This window comes from Lichenostomus cassidix, unplaced genomic scaffold, assembly GCF_008360975.1.
Source record: "Lichenostomus cassidix isolate B80296 unplaced genomic scaffold, HeHo_3.0 HiC_scaffold_529, whole genome shotgun sequence".
Taxonomy (NCBI): domain Eukaryota; kingdom Metazoa; phylum Chordata; class Aves; order Passeriformes; family Meliphagidae; genus Lichenostomus; species Lichenostomus cassidix.
In genome coordinates, this window is record NW_028147264.1 from 50,579 (window position 1) to 69,604 (window position 19,026).

The window sequence follows — 19,026 nt, forward strand, 5'->3', positions numbered from 1 at the left end:
GAACTGATTGGAATTGCTGGGAACTGATGGATTTGATGGGAATTCTTGATGGGAATGGCTGGGATTGGGTGGGAATGGCTGGGATTGGTGGGAATGGCTGGGATTTATGGGAATTCCCGGGAATTGCTGCTCTCCGGGGATCTGCGGGGATTGCTGGGATCCCTGTGCCGGGAGCTCAACGCCTGCGTGGGCAGGAGGGAGCAGCTGGACAGAGTGCTGGTGGGGATTCTGGGAATTCTGGGTGGGAAATGATGGGAATTATCTTGGGAATTGATGGGAATTCTTGGTGGGAATTGCTAAGAATTGCTTGGATTTGATGTTGGGACTTGATGGGATTTGGTGGGAATTCTTGATGGGAATTGATGGGAAATTGATGGGAATTCTTGATGGGAATTCTGGGTGGGAATTTATGGGATTTGGTGGGAATTCTTGGTGGGAATTGATGGTGGGAATTGATGGGAATTGTTGATGGGAATTGATGGGATTTGGTGGGAATTCTTGATGGGAACTGATAATGGGAATTCTTGATGGGAATGGATGGGAATTCTTGGTGGGAATTTATGGGAAATGGTGGGAATTGATGGGAATTCTTGATGGGATTTGATGGGAATTGATCTTGGGAATGGATGGGAATTGCTGGGAATTCTTGATGGGAATTGATTGGGAATTGGGAATTGATGGGAATCAATGGGAGTTCTTGATGGGAATGGATGGGATTTGGTGGGAATTCTTGATGGGAATTTAATAGATGGAATTCAATTGATGGGAATTCTTGATAGGAATTGATGGGAATCAATAGGAATTACTGGGAATTCTTGATGGGAATAGACGGGAATTGGTGGGAATTGATTGGGAATTGATGGGAATTGGTGGGAATTGGTGGGAATTAATGGGAATTGATCATGGGAATTGATGGGAATTGATTGGGAATTGATGGGAATTAATTGATGGGAATTGATGGGAATTCTTTATGAGAATCGATGGGAATGGATGGGAATTCTTGATGGGAATGGATCTTGGGAATGGCTGGGATTTTATGGGAATTGATTTGAATTCTTGATGGGAATGGCTGGGATTGGGTGGGAATGGCTGGGATTGGGTGGGAATGGCTGGGATTGGTGGGAATTCCCGGGAATTGCTGCTCTCCGGGGATCTGTGGGGATTGCTGGGATCCCTGTGCCGGGAGCTCAACGCCTGCGTGGGCAGGAGGGAGCAGCTGGACAGAGTCCTGGTGGGAATTTTGGGAATTCTGGGTGGGAATTGGTGGGAATTATTGCTGGGAATTGCTGGGAATTGATGGGAATTCTTGGTGGGATTGGATGGGATTTGATGGGAATGGATGGGAATTGGTGGGAATTGATGGGAATTCTTGTTGGGAATTGATTGAATTAATGGGAATTCTTTATGGAAATCGATGGAATTGATGGGAATTCTTTATGGGAATTGATAATGGGAATTCTTGATGGGAATTGATTGGGAATTCATGGGAATTCTTGATGGGAATTGATTGGAATTGATGGGAATTAATGGGAATTGATCTTGGGAATTGATGGGAATTCTTGATGGGAATTCTTGATGGGAATTGAATGTGAATTGATGGGAATTGATTGGGAATTGATGGGAATGGATGGGAATTCTTGGGAGTTGATGGGAATTAATTGATAGGAATATTGCTGGGAATGAATGGGAATGGACGAGAATTGATGGAAATTGATGGGAATTCTCAATGGGAATTGATTGGGATTTGGTGGGAATTCTTGATGGGAATTGGTGGAATTGATGGGAATTCTTGATGGGAATTGGTGGAATTGATGGGAATTCTTGATGGGAATTGATCTTGGGAATTCTTGATGGGAATTCTGGATGAGAATTGCTGGGATTTGGTGGGAATTCTTGATGGGAATTCTTGATGGGAATTAGCGGGAATTCTTGATGGGAATGGATGGGATTTGGTGGGAATTGATGGGAATTCTTGATGGGAATTGATTGGGAATTCTTGGGAATTGATGGGAATTGATGATGGGAATTGGTGGGAATTCTTGATGGGAACTGATTGAATTGTTGCGAATTCTTGATGGGAATTGATGGAATTAATGGGAATTCTTGATGGGAATGGATGGGAATTTATGGGATTTGATGGGAATTCTTGATGGGAATTGGTGGAATTGATGGGAATTCTTGATGGGAATTGATCTTGGGAATTCTTGATTGGAATTCTTGATGGGAATTGGTGGGAATTCTTGATGGGAATGGATGGGATTTGGTGGGAATTGATGGGAATTCTTGATGGGAATTGATTGAATTGTTGCGAATTCTTGATGGGAATTGATGGAATTAATGGGAATTCTTGATGGGAATGGATGGGAATTAATGGGAATTGATTGGGAATTATTGATGGGAATTGATTGGGAATGGATTAGAATTCTTGGGAGTTGATGGGAATTAATTGATGGGAATATTGCTGGGAATGAATGGGAATTGATGGGATTTGATGGGAATTCTCAATGGGAATTGATTGGGATTTGGTGGGAATTCTTGATGGGAATTGGTGGAATTGATGGGAATTCTTGATGGGAATTGATCTTGGGAATTCTTGATGGGAATTAGTGGGAATTCTTGATGGGAATGGATGGGATTTGGTGGGAATTGATGGGAATTCTTGATGGGAATTGATTGAATTGTTGCGAATTCTTGATGGGAATTGATGGAATTAATGGGAATTCTTGATGGGAATTGATGGGAATTGGGAATCCCAAAAAAAAGCCAAAAAATTGGGAAAAAAAATCCCAAAAAATCGGGAAAAACTCCCCAAAAATCGGGAATGGATTCATCCCAGATTTCCTCAAAAATCCGGGAAAAAGTCCCAAAAAATCGGGAAAAAATCCCCCCAAAATTGGGAAAAAATCAGGAAAAACATGCCAAAAATTGGGGAAAAAATCCCAAAAAATCGGGAAAAAATCCCCAAAAATTGTGAAAAAAATCCCAACAAATCCCAAAAATATCCCCAAAAATCCCCAAAAAATCAAAAACCCGGGAAAAAATCCCCCAAAAATAAAAAAATCCAAAAAATTGGGAAAAATGGGAAAAATTGGGAAAAATCCCCCCCCAAAAAAATCCTAAAAATCATGAAAAAAAAAATCCCAAAAAATCATGAAAAAAAAAAAATCCCCCAAAAATAAAAAATCTGGAAAAATTTTTTAAAAAAACTAAAAAAATCTAAAATAATCGGGAAAAAATCACAAAAATCATGAAAAATCACAAAATACCCCAAAAATTGGGAAAAAATCCCGAAAAATCCCCAAAAACCAGGAACAGATTCATCCCAGATTTCCCAAAAAAAATTGGGAAAAAATCTCAAAAAATCCCAAAATAATCTCAAAAATCTGGGGAAAAAAAAAAAAAAAATCGCCAAAAATCCCCCAAAAATCCCAAAAAAATCCCCAAAAAATCCCAAAACCCAAGAACAGATTCATCCCAAATTTCCCCCACATTCCAGGAATTTTTCCCCGACTGCATCCAGGGGATTCCCCAGCGGAATTCCCTCCACAACCTGCTGAGTTTCCAGTACAGAATTCCCGGGAAAAGTGGGAATTTCCAGGCCAGGCTGGTTTATCGGGATTGCCAGCGGATCCTGCCGACCGACGTCGATGTTTCCTGCAGCCGTGAGATTATGGGATTTTTCGGGAATTCTGGGATTGTTTGGGATTTTATTTGGGGTTATTTAGCATACTTTGGGGTTTGGGATTGGTTGGGATTTGGGATTTGATATAGGATTGTTTGGGATTGTTTGGGATTTTATTTGGGATTGTTTGGGATTGTTTGGGATTATTTTAGATTTGGGATTGGTTGGGTTTATTTGGGATTGGTTGGGATTTGGGATTTGGGATTGTTTGGGATTATTTGGGATTTTGGATTACTTGGGATTTGGGATTGTTTGCGGTTTGGGATTTTATTTGGGATTGTTTGGGATTGTTTGGGGTTTGGAATTGTTTGTAATTGGGATGATTTGGGATTATTTATTTGGGATTGTTTGGGTACAGGATTGCTTGGTGGGGTTTTTGGGATTGGTTTGGATTATTTTGGGATTTGGGATTTGATTTGGGATTATTTGGGATTTGGGATTGCTTGCGATTACTTGGGATTTGGGATCATTTGGGATTTTATTTGGGATTGTTTGGGATTATTTGGGATTATTTTAGGTTTGGGATTTGATTTGGGATTTGATTTGGGATTGGTTTGGGATATGGGATTGTTTGGGATTGTTTGGGATTATTTTAGATTTGGGATTGGTTGGGATTTGGGATTATTTGGGATTGGTTGGGATTTTGGATTATTTGGGATTTGGGATTGCCAGCGGATCCTCCCGACCGATGTCGATGTTTCCTGCAGCCGTGAGATTATGGGATTTGGGATTTTTTGGGATTACTTGGGATTTGGGATTGTTTGGGATTGTTTATTTGGGGTCATTTGGAATTATTTGGGATTTTTTTTTGATTATTTGGGATTTGGGATTGTTTGGGATTTGGGATTATTAGGGATTTTTTTGGGATTATTAGGGATTTTTTTGGGATTGTTTGGGATTATTTGGGATTGTTTGGGATTATTTGGGATTTGGGATTGTTTGACTTTAGTTGGGGTTTGGGATTATCTGGGATTGTTTATTTGGGATTGGTTGGGATTGTTTGGGATTTGGGTTCATTTGGGATTGGTTGGGATTTGGAATAATTTGTAATTGGGATTATTTGGGATTCTGTGGGATTCTTTGGGATTTGAGTTTATTTGGAATTTGGGATTGTTTTGGATTATTTGGGATTATTTGGATGTATTTGGATTTTTTGGGATTATTTGGGAGTGTTTGGGATTTGGGATTTTTTGGAATTTTTTGGGATTCTTTGGAATTGCTTGGGATTTGGGATTATTTTGGATTTGGGATTGTTTGGTATTTTTTTGGGATTCTTTGGGGTTGGAAATATTTGGGATTTGGGATTCTTTGGGATTATTTGGGATTCTTTGGGATTATTTGGGATTTTGCATTACTTGGGATTTGGGATTGTTTGCGGTTTGGGATTTGATTTGGGATTGTTTGGGATTTGGGATTGTTTGGAATTTGGGATTATATGGGATTTTATTTGGGATTTTATTTGGGATTGTTTGGGGTTTGGAATTGTTTGTAATTGGGATGATTTGGGATTATTTGGGATTGTTTGGGTACAGGATTGCTTGGTGGGGTTTTTGGGATTGGTTTGGATTATTTTGGGATTTGGGATTTGATTTGGGATTATTTGGGATTTGGGATTGCTTGCGATTACTTGGGATTTGGGATTATTTGGGATTTTATTTGGGATTGGTTGGGATTTGGGATTTGCCATAGGATTGTTTGGGATAATTTGAGATTTGGGATTATTTGGTATTGGGGTTGGGATTCTTCGGGATTTTGTTTGGGATTATTTGGAATTTGGGATTTGAGTTTATTAGGGATTGTTTGGGATTGTTTGGGATTATTTTTGGTTTGGGATTGTTTGGGGTTATTTGGGATTTTATTTGGGATTACTTGGGATTGTTTGGGATTTGGGATTATTTTGGATATGGGACTGCTTGGGATTTGGGATTGTTTGGAATTGCTTGGGATTTGCGTTTATTTATTATTTATTTGGGCTTGTTTTGGATTAGGGATTATTTGGGTTTATTTGGGATTTTATTTGGGGTTTGGGATTGTTTGGGATTTTTTGGGATTTTTTTTTGGATTTGGGATTTTTTGGGTTTATTTGGAGTTTGGGATTGTTTGGGATTTTATTTGGGATTGTTTGGGATTGTTTGGGATTCTATTTGGGATTGTTTGGGATTTGGGATTGTTTGGGATTTGGGATTTTATTTAGGATTACTTATTTGGGATTGTTTGGGAGTATTTTGGTTTATTTGGGATTTTATTTGGCATTATTTGGGATTCCCCAAAACCCCCAAAATTCCAGGAATATTTTTCAGGATCAGACAGGAACGAGAAGCCAAAATCCCCTTTTCCCTCTGAATCCCAAATCCCGATTTTTTTCCAGCGGAATCTCCGGAATTGTCGTCGGCTCACGCGGACCTTTTCCGGCGCCTGACTCTTCCCAGAGCATTCCAAACCCTCAAATCCATGGATTTCACCCCCTGAGCTCCCTCTGGAATTCCGGGAATTCCCAAAGTTTTCCGCGGATTGGTCGATTCGGGATTTTGGGAATGAATTTCCTGGGAATTCTCGGATTTTCCTCCTCGTCTGGGAGATCGGGAATTCCCGAATCCGCAAAAATCTGGGAATTTGGAGTGGGAATTGGGGGGAAAATTCTGGGATTTGGGGGTTTTTTTTTGGGATAAATCCCTTTGGATCGACTCCTGAAAAAAGGGTTTTCCCATGGAATTCCCATTGATTCCCTTTTTCCCATAGAATTCCCATTGATTCCCTCATTCCCATGGAATTCCCATTCATTTCCCTATGGAAATTTTCCCATGGAATTCCCATTGATTCCCTCATTCCCATAGAATTCCCATTTATTCTTTCAAGGAAAAGGGAATTTTTCCAACGGAATTCCTATTCATTTTCTTTTCCCAATGGAATTCCCATTTATTCCTTCACAGAAAGAGAATTTTCCCACGGAATTCCCATTGATTCCCTTTTTCCCATGGAATTCCCATTGATTTCCTCATGGAAAAGGAAGTTTCCAATGGATTTTCCAATGGAATTTCCCATTCATTCGCCCATGGAAAACCTTTTCCCATGAAATTCCCATTCATTCCTTTTCTTATGGAATTCCCATTGATTCCCCCATGAAAATGGAATTTTTCCCATGGAATTCCCTTAGATTTCCTTACGGAAAAGTTTTTCCCATGGAATTCCCATTCATTCCCTTTTTTCCATGGAATTCCCATTAATTCCCTTTTTCCCATGGAATTCCCATTCATTTCTCTATGGAAATGGAATTTTCCTGTGGAATTCCTATTGATTCCCCCATAGAAAGTGAATTTTCCCATGGAATTCCCATTGATTTCCCTTTTCCCCATGGAATTCCCATTCATTCCCTTTTTCCCATTGAATTCCTATTTATTCCCTCAAGGAAAATTTTTTCCCATGGAATTCCCATTTATTCCCTTTTTCCCCCTAAAATTCCCATTCATCCCTGGGATTCCAGGGATTCCCAAAATTCCTGTCTGAGCTGTAAAAATGTTGTAAATGAGGGATGGAAAATTCCCGGAAAAATAAAATAATATGGATGAGAGAGTTTGGAGGAATTGGTGACTCTGGAAAAAAGGGATTGGGAATAAATCCAGATGTTGGGAATGGGTGGGAAAAGGGATGGGAAACAGGGAATGGGGAGATTTTTGGGATTTTCCCATCATTTCTGGATTTCCCCAATCCCATCCCTTCCTCATTCCATGGACTCCATTCCCAGATTTCCCCCAATCCATTCCATGGACAACATTCCCAGATTTTCTCCCAATCCATTCCATGGATTCCATTCCCAGATTTTCCCCCAGTCCATTCCGTGGACTCCATTCCTGGATTTTCTCCCAATCCAATCCCATTCCCTCCTCATTCCATGGACTCCATTCCCAGTTTGTCCCAAATCCTTTCCATGGATTCCATTCCCAGATTTCCCCCAATCCATTCCATGGACAACATTCCCAGATTTTCTCCCCAATCCATTCCAGGAACTCCATTCCCAGATTTTCCAGCAATCCATTCCATGGACTCCATTCCTGGATTTCCCCCAATCCATTCCATGGATTCCATTCCCAGATTTTCCCCCTCCCCATTCCATGGATTCCATTCCCAGATTTCCCCAATCCTCATTCCATGGATTCCATTCCCAGATTTTCCCCCAATCCATTACATGAACTCCATTCCCAGATTTTCCTCCAATCCATTCCATGGATTCCATTCCCAGATTTTCCACCAATCCCATCCAATCCTCATTCCATGGATTCCATTCCCAGATTTCCCCCAATCCATTCCATGGACTCCATTCCTGAATTTCCCCCCAATCCATTCCATGGATTCCATTCCCAGATTTCCCCCAATCCATTCCATGGACTCCATTCCTGAATTTCCCCCCAATCCATTCCATGGATTCCATTCCCAGATTTTCCCCAATCCATTCCATGGATTCCATTCCCAGATTTCCCCCAATCCATTCCATGGACAACATTCCCAGATTTTCTCCCAATCCATTCCAGGAACTCCATTCCCAGATTTTCTTCCAATCCATTCCATGGATTCCATTCCCAGATTTTCCCCCAGTCCATTCCATGGACTCCATTCCTGGATTTTCCCCCAGTCCACTCCATGGAATCCATTCCTGGATTTTCCCCCAATCCATTCCATGGACTCCATTCCCAGATTTTCCACCAACCCCATCCCATCTCCATTCCATGGACTTCATTCCCAGATTTTCCCCCAATCCATTCCTGGATTTTCTCCCAATCCAATCCCATCCCCTCCTCATTCCATGGATTCCATTCCCAGATTTTCCTCAATCCATTCCATGGGTTCCATTCCTGAATTTTCCCACAATCCATTCCATGCACTCCATTCCCATATTTCCCCCAATCCATTCCATGGATTCCAGTCCCAGATTTCCCCAATCCATTCCATGGAATCCATTCCCAGATTTCCCCCAATCCATTCAATGGATTCCATTCCTGGATTTTCTCCCAATCCAATCCCCTCCCCTCCTCATTCCATGAACTCCATTCCCAGATTTCCCCAATCCATTCCAGGACTCCATTCCCAGATTTCCCCCAATCTTCATTCCATGGATTCCATTCCCAGATTTTCCACCAATCCCATCCCATCTCCATTCCATGGATTCCATTCCCAGAATTCCCCCAATCCATTCCAGGAACTCCATTCCTGAATTTTCCCACAATCCATTCCATGGATTCCATTCCCAGATTTTCCCCAATCCATTTCATGGATTCCATTCCCAGATTTCCCCCAATCCATTCCATGGACAACATTCCCAGATTTCCCCCAATCCATTCCAGGATTCCATTCCCAGATTTTCCCCTCCTCATTCCATAGATTCCATTCCCAGATTTCCCCAATCCATTCCATGGACAACATTCCCAGATTTTCTCCCAATCCATTCCAGGAACTCCATTCCCAGATTTTCTCCCAATCCATTCCATGGATTCCATTCCCAGATTTTCCCCCAGTCCATTCCGTGGACTCCATTCCTGGATTTTCTCCCAATCCAATCTCATTCCCTCCTCATTCCATGGACTCCATTCCCAGTTTTTCCCAAATCCGTTCCATGTATTCCATTCCCAGATTTCCCCAATCCATTCCATGGACTCCATTCCCAGGTTTTCCCCCAATCCATTCCAGGAACTCCATTCCCAGATTTCCCCCAATCCCTTCCATAGACTCCATTCCTGAATTTCCCCAATCCATTCAATGGATTCCATTCCCAGATTTTCCCCTCATTCCATGGATTCCATTCCCAGATTTTCTACCAATCCCATCCACTCCTCATTCCATGGATTCCATTCCCAGATTTCCCCCAATCCATTCCAGGGACTCCATTCCTGAATTTCCCCCCAATCCATTCCATGGATTCCATTCCCATATTTCCCCAATCCATTCCATGGATTCCATTCCCAGATTTTTCCCCCAATCCATTCCAGGGACTCCATTCCTGAATTTTCCCCCAATCCATTCCATGGATTCCATTCCCAGATTTCCCCCAATCCATTCCAGGATTCCATTCCCAGATTTTCCCCTCCTCATTCCATAGATTCCATTCCCAGATTTCCCCAATCCATTCCATGGACAACATTCCCAGATTTTCTCCCAATCCATTCCAGGAACTCCATTCCCAGATTTTCTCCCAATCCATTCCATGGATTCCATTCAGAGATTTTCCCCCAGTCCATTCCGTAGGCTCCATTCCTGGATTTTCTCCCAATCCAATCCCATTCCCTCCTCATTCCATGGACTCCATTCCCAGTTTTTCCCAAATCCTTTCCATGTATTCCATTCCCAGATTTCCCCAATCCATTCCATGGACTCCATTCCCAGATTTCCCCAATCCATTCCATGGACTCCATTCCCAGATTTTCCCCAATCCATTCCATGGATTCCATTCCCAGATTTCCCCCAATCCATTCCAGGAACTCCATTCCCAGACTTCCCCAATCCATTCCATGGATTCCATTCCCAGATTTTCCCTCTATCCATTCCATGGACTCCATTCCCAGATTTCCCCCAATCCATTCCATGGATTCCATTCCCAGATTTCCCCCAATCCATTCCATGGATTCCATTCCCAGATTTTCCTCAATCCATTCCATGGATTCCATTCCCAGATTTTCCACCAATCCCATCCAATCCTCATTCCATGGATTCCATTTCCAGATTTTTCCCAAGCCATTCCATGGACTCCATTCCTGAATTTCCCCAATCCATTCCATGGACTCCATTCCCAGATTTCCCCAATCCATTCCATGGACTCCATTCCCAGATTTTCCCCCAATCCATTCCATGGACTCCATTCCTGAATTTTCCCCCAATCCATTCCATGGATTCCATTCCCAGATTTCCCCAATCCATTCCATGGATTCCATTCCTGGATTTTCCCCCAATCCATTCCATGGATTCCATTCCCAGATTTTTCCCCCAGTCCATTCCATGGACATCATTCCCAGATTTTCCCACAATCCCATCCACTCCCCATTCCATGGATTCCATTCCTGGATTTTCTCCCAATCCATTCCATGGATTCCATTCCCAGATTTTCCCCAATCCATTCCATGGATTCCATTCCCAGATTTTCCCCAATCCATTCCATGGATTCCATTCCCAGATTTTCCCCAATCCATTCCATGGACTCCATTCCCAGATTTCCCCCAATCCATTCCATGAACTCCATTCCCAGATTTTTCCCCCAATCCATTCCATGGACTCCATTCCTGGATTTTCTCCCAATCCAATCCCCTCCCCTCCTCATTCCATGAACTCCATTCCCAGATTTTCCCCAATCCATTCCAGGACTCCATTCCTGGATTTCCCCCAATCTTCATTCCATGGATTCCATTCCCAGATTTCCCCCAATCCATTCCATGGACTCCATTCCTGGATTTTCCCCCAATCCATTCCATGGACTCCATTCCCAGATTTTCCAGCAATCCATTCCATGGACTCCATTCCTGGATTTCCCCCAATCCATTCCATGGATTCCATTCCCAGATTTCCCCCAATCCATTCCATGGACTCCATTCCTGGATTTTCCCCAGTCCATTCCATGAACTCCATTCCCAGATTTCCCCCAATCCATTCAATGGACAACATTCCCAGATTTTCTCCCAATCCATTCCAGGAACTCCATTCCCAGACTTCCCCAATCCATTCCATGGATTCTATTCCCAGATTTTCCTCTCCTCATTCCATGGACTCCATTCCCAGATTTCCCCAATCTATTCCATGGATTCCATTCCTGAATTTTCCCACAATCCATTCCATGGATTCCATTCCCAGATTTTCCCCCAATCCCAGACCAGCCACACCCACAGAATTCCACCATCAGTTCTCCGACATAATTTATGGAATTTCTGAACACACAACTCCTCCTCCCCCAAAATCCGACGGAATTCGGGGATGGAATTCCCAGCCAATCCCGGATTTCCTCCCGGCGCCGGGAAGAGCCGCCGAGTCTCCCCGACCATCCCTGAGTTTGGATCTCCCGGAATCGCTGCCGAAAATCCCGGGAAAACCCGCCGGCAGATCCGCTTTTCCCCACGGAATAAATCCAACCCCTCCGGGAGGGTCGCGCTCCGGATCCGGCCGGACGTTCCCGACGGGGATTTTTCCCCCGAAATTCCGGAAAATTCCTCAGGAATTCTCCAGCACCTGGTGGGGCAGCGGCACGGCGGCTCCGAGGAGCGATCCCGGCTTTTCCCGACCCTTCAGGAAGAAGGTCAGGAGTTCTCCTTTTCCTTTGACGTAAACGGCGCCGCGCCGGACAAAGCGGAATCCGTAATCCTTCAGGATCTGCTGCGTCTCCTCCACCACCTGCCGGGAAAACCGGGAAAACTGGGAATTTTCCCCGGGATTTTGGAGAAAAATGGGAATGGATGATGGGAAAATGGGTGGATTGATTCCCGCAGGAAGGGATTTTTTCTCTGGGAGGGAATTCCTGGAAAAGTTTAGCTGCCCTTGGAAAGCTGGGAATGTCCAAGGATGGATTTGGATCCACCTGGAATTCTGGGATTGGAATGGGATGGGATTGAAATCCATGGATCCCAAATTATTCCGGGATTCTGGGATCGAGGACACTCCGAATCCATCCAGAGGGATTCAGGTATGGAATTCTCAGCCCTAAAATCCCGGGAATTATCCCAAAAATTCTGGGAATTACCCCAAAAATTCCCAAGGAAAAGCTCAAAGTGCTGGGAGGGAACTGGTGAGGTGAAGTCCTGGGAATTCGCGACCCTAAAATCCCAGAAATTATGCGGAAAATTCCGGGAATTATCCCAAAAAAATCCGGGATGGAATTCTCAGCCCTAAAACCCTGGGAATTATCACAAAAATTCTGGGAATCACCCCAAAAATTCCCTGGGAAAGGGGAGATTCCTTGGGATTTGGGAAGGAATTCCCGGCTGGGCTGGAATTCCCGGATATGCCTGGATCCCTGGGAATGTCCAAGGATGGATTTGGATCCCCCTGGGATTGGAATGGGATTTATGGGATTGAAGCTTCATGGATCCCAAATTATTCTGGGATTCTGGGATCGAGGACACTCCAAACCCATCCAGAGGGATTTTGATGGAATTCTCAGCCCTAAAATCCTGAGAATTATCCCAAAAATTCTGGGAATCACCCCAAAAATTCCCTGGGAAAGGGGAGATTGCTTGGGATTTGGGAAGGCATTCCCAGCTGGGCTGGAATTCCAGGATATTCCTGGATCCCTGGGAATTCCCAGGATGGATTTGGATCCCCTGGGATAGCGGAAAGCCGTCAATGTTGAAATGATGAAAAATTGAAAACATCCCACGATTTCCCATTCCCACTTTGCAATTCCTCCTCCATCCCACCCCTTCCCAGCATTCCCAACCCCATCCCCCCTTCCCTCCCACCCGAATTCCCAGAATTTCCCGGATTCTCCCGGCCCGATCCCACCTGGATGTTCCCCATCACGCCGGTGGATTCCATCCTGCTGGCCACGTTCACCGTGTTGCCCCAGATGTCATAGTGAGGTTTCCGGGCGCCGATCACCCCGGCCAGCACCGCCCCCTTGTTCATCCCTGCCGGCGATAAAAAAACCCCAAAAATCACCAGGAATTCCCAGAATTCCCGGAATTCCCGGGAAAAGCCGTTCCCGGAGTTACCTATGCGCAGCATGAAGTTGTTGAAGGATTGGTAGTTGATGTTCATCAGCGTCACCTTCATGGCCAAGGCGAAGTCGGCGAGGTCGGCCAGGTGCTGCCAGCGCTCCTTGTCGGGCAGAGGATCCTTCTGCGCCCAGATCCCGGGAATCAGCCCTTCCCGAATTCCCAGGGATCCAGGAATATCCCGGAATTCCAGCCCAGCCGGGAATTCCTTCCCAAATCCCAAGCAATCACCCCTTTCCCGGGGAATTTTTGGGGTGTTTCTCAGGATTTTTGCGATAATTCCCAGGATTTTAGCACTGAGAATTCCATCCCCAAATCCCTCTGGATGGATTCGGAATGTCCTCGATCCCAGAATCCCAGAATAATTTGGGATCCATGGATTTAAATCCAATTCCATTCCAATCCCACAATCCCAGGATGATCCAAATCCATCCTGGGAATTCCCAGGGATCCAGGAATATCCGGGAATTCCAGCCCAGCTGGGAATTCCTTCCCAAATCCCAAGCAATCTCCCCTTTCCCAGGGAATTCCCTCCATTCCCAGCTCTCCCAGCCTGAGATTGGATCCATCCTGGGAAGGAATTTCGGGATCGAGGAGCTTCCCTGGGAATCTCGGCACTCCAGCAAGGATCTCCCTGCCCTTTGCCAGAAATTGGAATTTTTGGGGTAATTCCCACGATTTTTGGGATAATTCCCGGGATTTTTGGGCCTAGAATTCCCAGGATTTCACCTTCCCAGTTCCCTCCCAGTTCCATGATTTCCTTTGAGTTTTATCCTAAGAATTTTTGGGGGTAATTCCTGGAACTTTTGCAATAATTCCCAGGAATTTAGCGCCGAGAATTCCATCCCCAAATGCCTCTGGATGGATTCCGAGTGTCCTCGATCCCAGCATAATCCCAGAATGATTTGGGATCCACGGATTTAAATTTCCCGGGAAAACAGAACCCACCTTGGCGCCAAACCCATCGTCCGGCGTCACTCCCGAGGCTGCCATGTAGGTGCTGCCGATGGTCTTGATCTTGGTGATGCAGTGGAACTGCGGCTCGTCCAGGAGCTGGGATAATGGAAATCCAGGATCACCCCGCCGGAACACCCGGGATGATCCGGGATGATCCCGCGGAATTCCCGGCCGCACTGACCGCGTCGAAGTCGGAGATGATCTCGTTGAGGAAGCGCAGGCACTCGATGCCGCCGTTGTTGATGCTCTCCTCGGTGTAGAAGTCGGCGAAGTTGGGCAGGGAGGCGAACATGACGCCGATCTCGTCGTAGGATTGGCTGTAGAGCTCCTGGGAACGGGAATATTGGGAGTGGGAAAAATGGGAATAATGGGAATGGGAATATTGGGAATGGGAGTGGGGATGGGAATGAATGGGAATGGAGATGATGGAGATGGAGATGGAGATGGAGATGGAGATGAGATGGAGATGGAGATGGAGATGGAGATGGAGATGGAGATGGGAATGGGAGTGGGAATGGGGACTGGGAATGGGAATGGGAATGGAGATGGGAATGTGCCATGGAGCTGGGAATGTCCCACAGAGCTGGGAATGTCCCCATGGAGCTGGGAATGTCCATGGAGCTGGGAATGTCCATGGAGATGGGAATGTCCCATGGAGCTGGGAATGTCCCCATGGAGCTGGGAATGTCCATGGAACTGGGAATGTCCCATGGAGATGGGAATGTCCATGGAGATGGGAATGTCCATGGAGCTGGGAATGTCCTCATGGAGCTGGGAATGTCCATGGAGATGGGAATGTCCCCATGGAGATGGGAATGTCCCCATGGAGATGGGAATTTCCATGAAGCTGGGAATGTCCATGGAGCTGGGAATGTCCCATGGAGCTGGGAATGTCCTTGGAGATGGGAATGTCCCCATGGAGCTGGGAATGTCCCCATGGAGATGGGAATGTCCATGGAGATGGGAATGTCCATGGAGCTGGGAATGTCCCTGGCAATGTCCATGGAGATGGGAATTTCCCATGGAGCTGAGAATGTCCATGGAGATGGGAATGTCCTTGGAGATGGGAATGTCCATGGAGCTGGGAATGTCCTCATGGAGCTGGGAATGTCCATGGAGATGGGAATGTCCCATGGAGCTGGGAATGTCCCATGGAGCTGGGAATGTCCCCATGGAGATGGGAATGTCCTTATGGAGCTGGGAATGTCCATGGAGATGGGAATGTCCCCATGGAGATGGGAATGTCCCTATGGAGATGGGAATGTCCCCATGGAGCTGGGAATGTCCCCATGGAGCTGGGAATGTCCCATGGAGCTGGGAATATCCATGGAGATGGGAATGTCCCCATGGAGATGGGAATGTCCCCATGGAGCTGGGAATGTCCTTATGGAGCTGGGAATGTCCCCGTGGAGATGGGAATGTCCCCATGGAGCTGGGAATGTCCATGGAGCTGGGCATGTCGCCATGGAGGTGGGAATGTCCATGGAGCTGGGAATGTCCCCATGGAGCTGGGAATGTCCCCATGGAGCTGGGAATGTCCATGGAGCTGGGAATGTCCCCATGGAGCTGGGAATGTCCATGGAGCTGGGAATGTCCCCATGGAGCTGGGAATGTCCTTATGGAGCTGGGAATGTCCATGGAGATGGGAATGTCCCCATGGAGCTGGGAATGTCCCCATGGAGCTGGGAATGTCCATGGAGCTGGGAATGTCCCCATGGAGCTGGGAATGTCCATGGAGCTGGGAATGTCCCCATGGAGATGGGAATGTCCCCATGGAACTGGGAATGTCCCATGGAGCTGGGAATGTCCATGGAGTTGGGAATGTCCTCCTCCTGAACTTACAACAAAACCTCGGGATCAGGAGGCAGGAATTCTCCGGGAAAGCGGGAATACTGACCTCATCCCGTTTTTTGGAGCCCAGGAAGTGCCTGGCCACGTGCTCGGGCAGCATGTTGGCCACCAGCGCCTCGTTCCAGCGGCGCATCTCGGACACGCGCTCCTTCTGCTCGTGGACGTCCATCTTCCACAGGAACAGCGTCCGAGCCAGCCGCTCCACCTGGGGACAGCCGGGAATGTGGGATGGATCGAGGGAATGGGGGAAGGGATTTGTGGGGTGGGATTGTGGGAATGTGGGAATGGATCGAGGGACTGTGGGAATGTGGAAAATGGATCCCAGGAATGGATTGTGGGAATGTGGGAATGGATGTTGGGAATGCGGGAATGGATAGTGGGAACAGATTTTGGGAATGTGGGAATGGATCCCAGGAATGGATCCCAGGAATGGATTGCGGGAATATATTGCAGGAATGGATTGTGGGAATGTGGGAATAGATTGTGGGAATGAATGGTGGGAATGTGGAAATGGATTGTGGGAATGTGGAAATGTGGGAATTGATTTGTGGGAATGTGGAAAATGGATCCCAGGAATGGATTGTAGGAATATATTGCAGAAATGGATTGTGGGAATGGATTGTGGGAATGGGGAAAACGGATTGCAGGAATGGATTTGTGGGAATGGATTGTGGGAATGTGGGAATGGATTTGTGGGAACGTGGGAATGGATTGTGGGAATGGGGAAAACGGATTGCAGGAATGGATTTGTGGGAATATATTGTGGGAATGGATTGTGGGAATGTAGGAGCGGATAGTGGGAATAGATTGTGGAAATATGGGAATGGATTGTGGGAATGTGGGAATGTGGGAATGGATTGTGGGAATGTGGGAATGGATTGTGGGAATGTGGGAATGGATTGTGGGAATGTGAGAATGGATTGTGGGAATGTGAGAATGGATTGTGGGAATGTGGGAATGGATTGGGGGAATGTGAGAATGGATTGTGGGAATGTGAGAATGGATTTGTGGGGAAAAAAAGGGAAGGAGGAAAAGGAGGGAAGGAGGAGAAGGAGAGAACGGGAAAAGGAGGAAAAGGAGGAGAAGGAGGGAACAGGAAAAGGTGGAAAAGGAGGAGAAGGAGGAAACAGGAAAAGGTGGGAACAGGAAAAGGTGGGAACAGGAAAAGGTGGGAATGGGAAAAGGAGGAGAAGGAGGGAATAGGAAAAGGTGGGAATGGGAAAAGGAGGAGAAGGAGGGAACGGGAAAAGGTGGAAAAGGAGGAGAAGGAGGGAACGGGAAAAGGTGGGAACAGGAAAAGGAGGAGAAGGAGGGCAGCAGCCGCCGGTGTCACTCACATGCCGGGAGAAGAAGTAGAAGCTCAGCATCACCACGAAGATCATGGCAGTCATGGAGTACTTGGAGGGCACCAGGATGGAGCTGCGGCAGTGACGGCACACATGGAGGGATTCCAACCCATCCCGAGGGATTTCAACCCATCCCGAGGGATTCCAACCCGTCCCAAGGGATTCCAACTCATCCCTGATGCCATGCCTTTCCCCTCCCTGTCCCCTCCCTGTCCCCTCCTAGTTCCATCCTTGATCCCATTCACGTCTCCATCCCATTATCCCATCCCATCCCATCCCATCCCATTATCCCACTATCCCACATCCAATATCCCACATCCCACACCCTGTATCCCACTATCCCATATGCCACTATCCCATTATTGCATCCTACCATCCCACAATCCCATTTCCCATCATTCCACTATCCTTTCCCATATCCCACTATCCCGCTATCCCATATCCCACATCCCACTATCCCATATTCCACCATTATCCCACTATCTCCCTATCCCACCATCTCACTATCCCATTATCCCACCATCCCATATCCCATTATTATCCCATTACCCCATTATCCCACTATTATCCCACATCCCATATATCCCATTATCCCACATCCCATATCTCACATCCCATATCCCATATATCCCATATCCCAAATATTCCATTATCCCACATCCCATTATCCCATATAACCCATATCCCACACCCCACATCCCATATATTCCACATCCCATATCCCACATCCCACATCCTATATCCCACTATCCCATATCCCATTATCCCACCATTATCCCACTATCTCCCTATCCCACCATCCCATTATCCCACCATCCCATATCCCACATCCCACTATCCCATAACACAAATCCCACTATCCCATTATTATCCCATTATTATCCAATTATTATCCCATTATTATCCCATTATTATAACATTATTATCCCATTATTATCCCATTATTATCCCATTACCCCATTATCCTACTATTATCCCATAGCCCACATCCCATATTGCATACATCCCATATCCCATTATCCCATATCCCATATATCCCATATTCCACATCCCATTATCCCACTAACCCACTATCCCACTATCCCATATGCCATATATCCCATTATCCCACATTCCATTATCCCATACCCCATATATCCCATATATCCCATTATCCCACATCCCATTATCCCATTATCCCACAATCCCATTATCCCACACCCCACCCTCCCTTACTCTCCGCGCTGGCCGCGCCGCAGGTCGTACTGGTCGAAGATTGGCTCCCAGGCGGAGCAGTTGATGGCCGCCGTGGTGGCCGTGATGGTCACCATGAGGGTCAGCTTCACCATGTGGCTCACCTGCACCAGCATCACGGTGGCCACCAGGGCCAGCACGGCCAGGTGGCTGTAGTACTTGGGCTGCTCGGCGCAGCCACTGACCCGGGGTGGCCCCGCGGTCACGTTGGTGGCCACCGCCCCGCGGTCACGCCGGCAGCCGAGCTGGGGACATGGGGTGGGGTCAGTGTGGGGAC

At 46.2% G+C, this 19,026-nt stretch overlaps 1 protein-coding gene and 1 long non-coding RNA gene across 5 annotated transcripts in view; one reads left to right on the forward strand and one right to left on the reverse strand.

Moving 5' to 3' along the window:
• The first annotated feature begins 61 nt into the window (after positions 1–61).
• LOC146423939 (uncharacterized) lies at positions 62–6,394 on the forward strand. Its single transcript, XR_014847206.1, has 3 exons — positions 62–219; positions 3,497–3,662; positions 6,051–6,394. It is a non-coding gene; the product is annotated as an uncharacterized LOC146423939 (long non-coding RNA).
• A 5,160-nt stretch (positions 6,395–11,554) lies between these two features.
• The window catches only part of LOC146423940 (adenylate cyclase type 3-like), a 34,065-nt gene continuing 26,593 nt past the window's right edge, over positions 11,555–19,026 (reverse strand). For 2 of the 4 annotated variants that reach the window (XM_085044188.1, XM_085044187.1), the window contains exons 13-20: positions 18,732–18,994; positions 17,508–17,589; positions 16,217–16,375; positions 14,501–14,647; positions 14,311–14,415; positions 13,360–13,486; positions 13,151–13,275; positions 11,555–12,043 (exon numbers count right to left, since the gene is read on the reverse strand). In XM_085044188.1, coding sequence (XP_084900314.1) covers positions 11,864–12,043; positions 13,151–13,275; positions 13,360–13,486; positions 14,311–14,415; positions 14,501–14,647; positions 16,217–16,375; positions 17,508–17,589; positions 18,732–18,994 — 1,188 coding nt within the window. In that variant the 3' untranslated portion in view covers positions 11,555–11,863. The remainder of the gene's footprint in view (positions 12,044–13,150; positions 13,276–13,359; positions 13,487–14,310; positions 14,416–14,500; positions 14,648–16,216; positions 16,376–17,507; positions 17,590–18,731; positions 18,995–19,026) is intronic. The other 2 variants (XM_085044189.1, XM_085044190.1) reach the window with 2 other exon arrangements.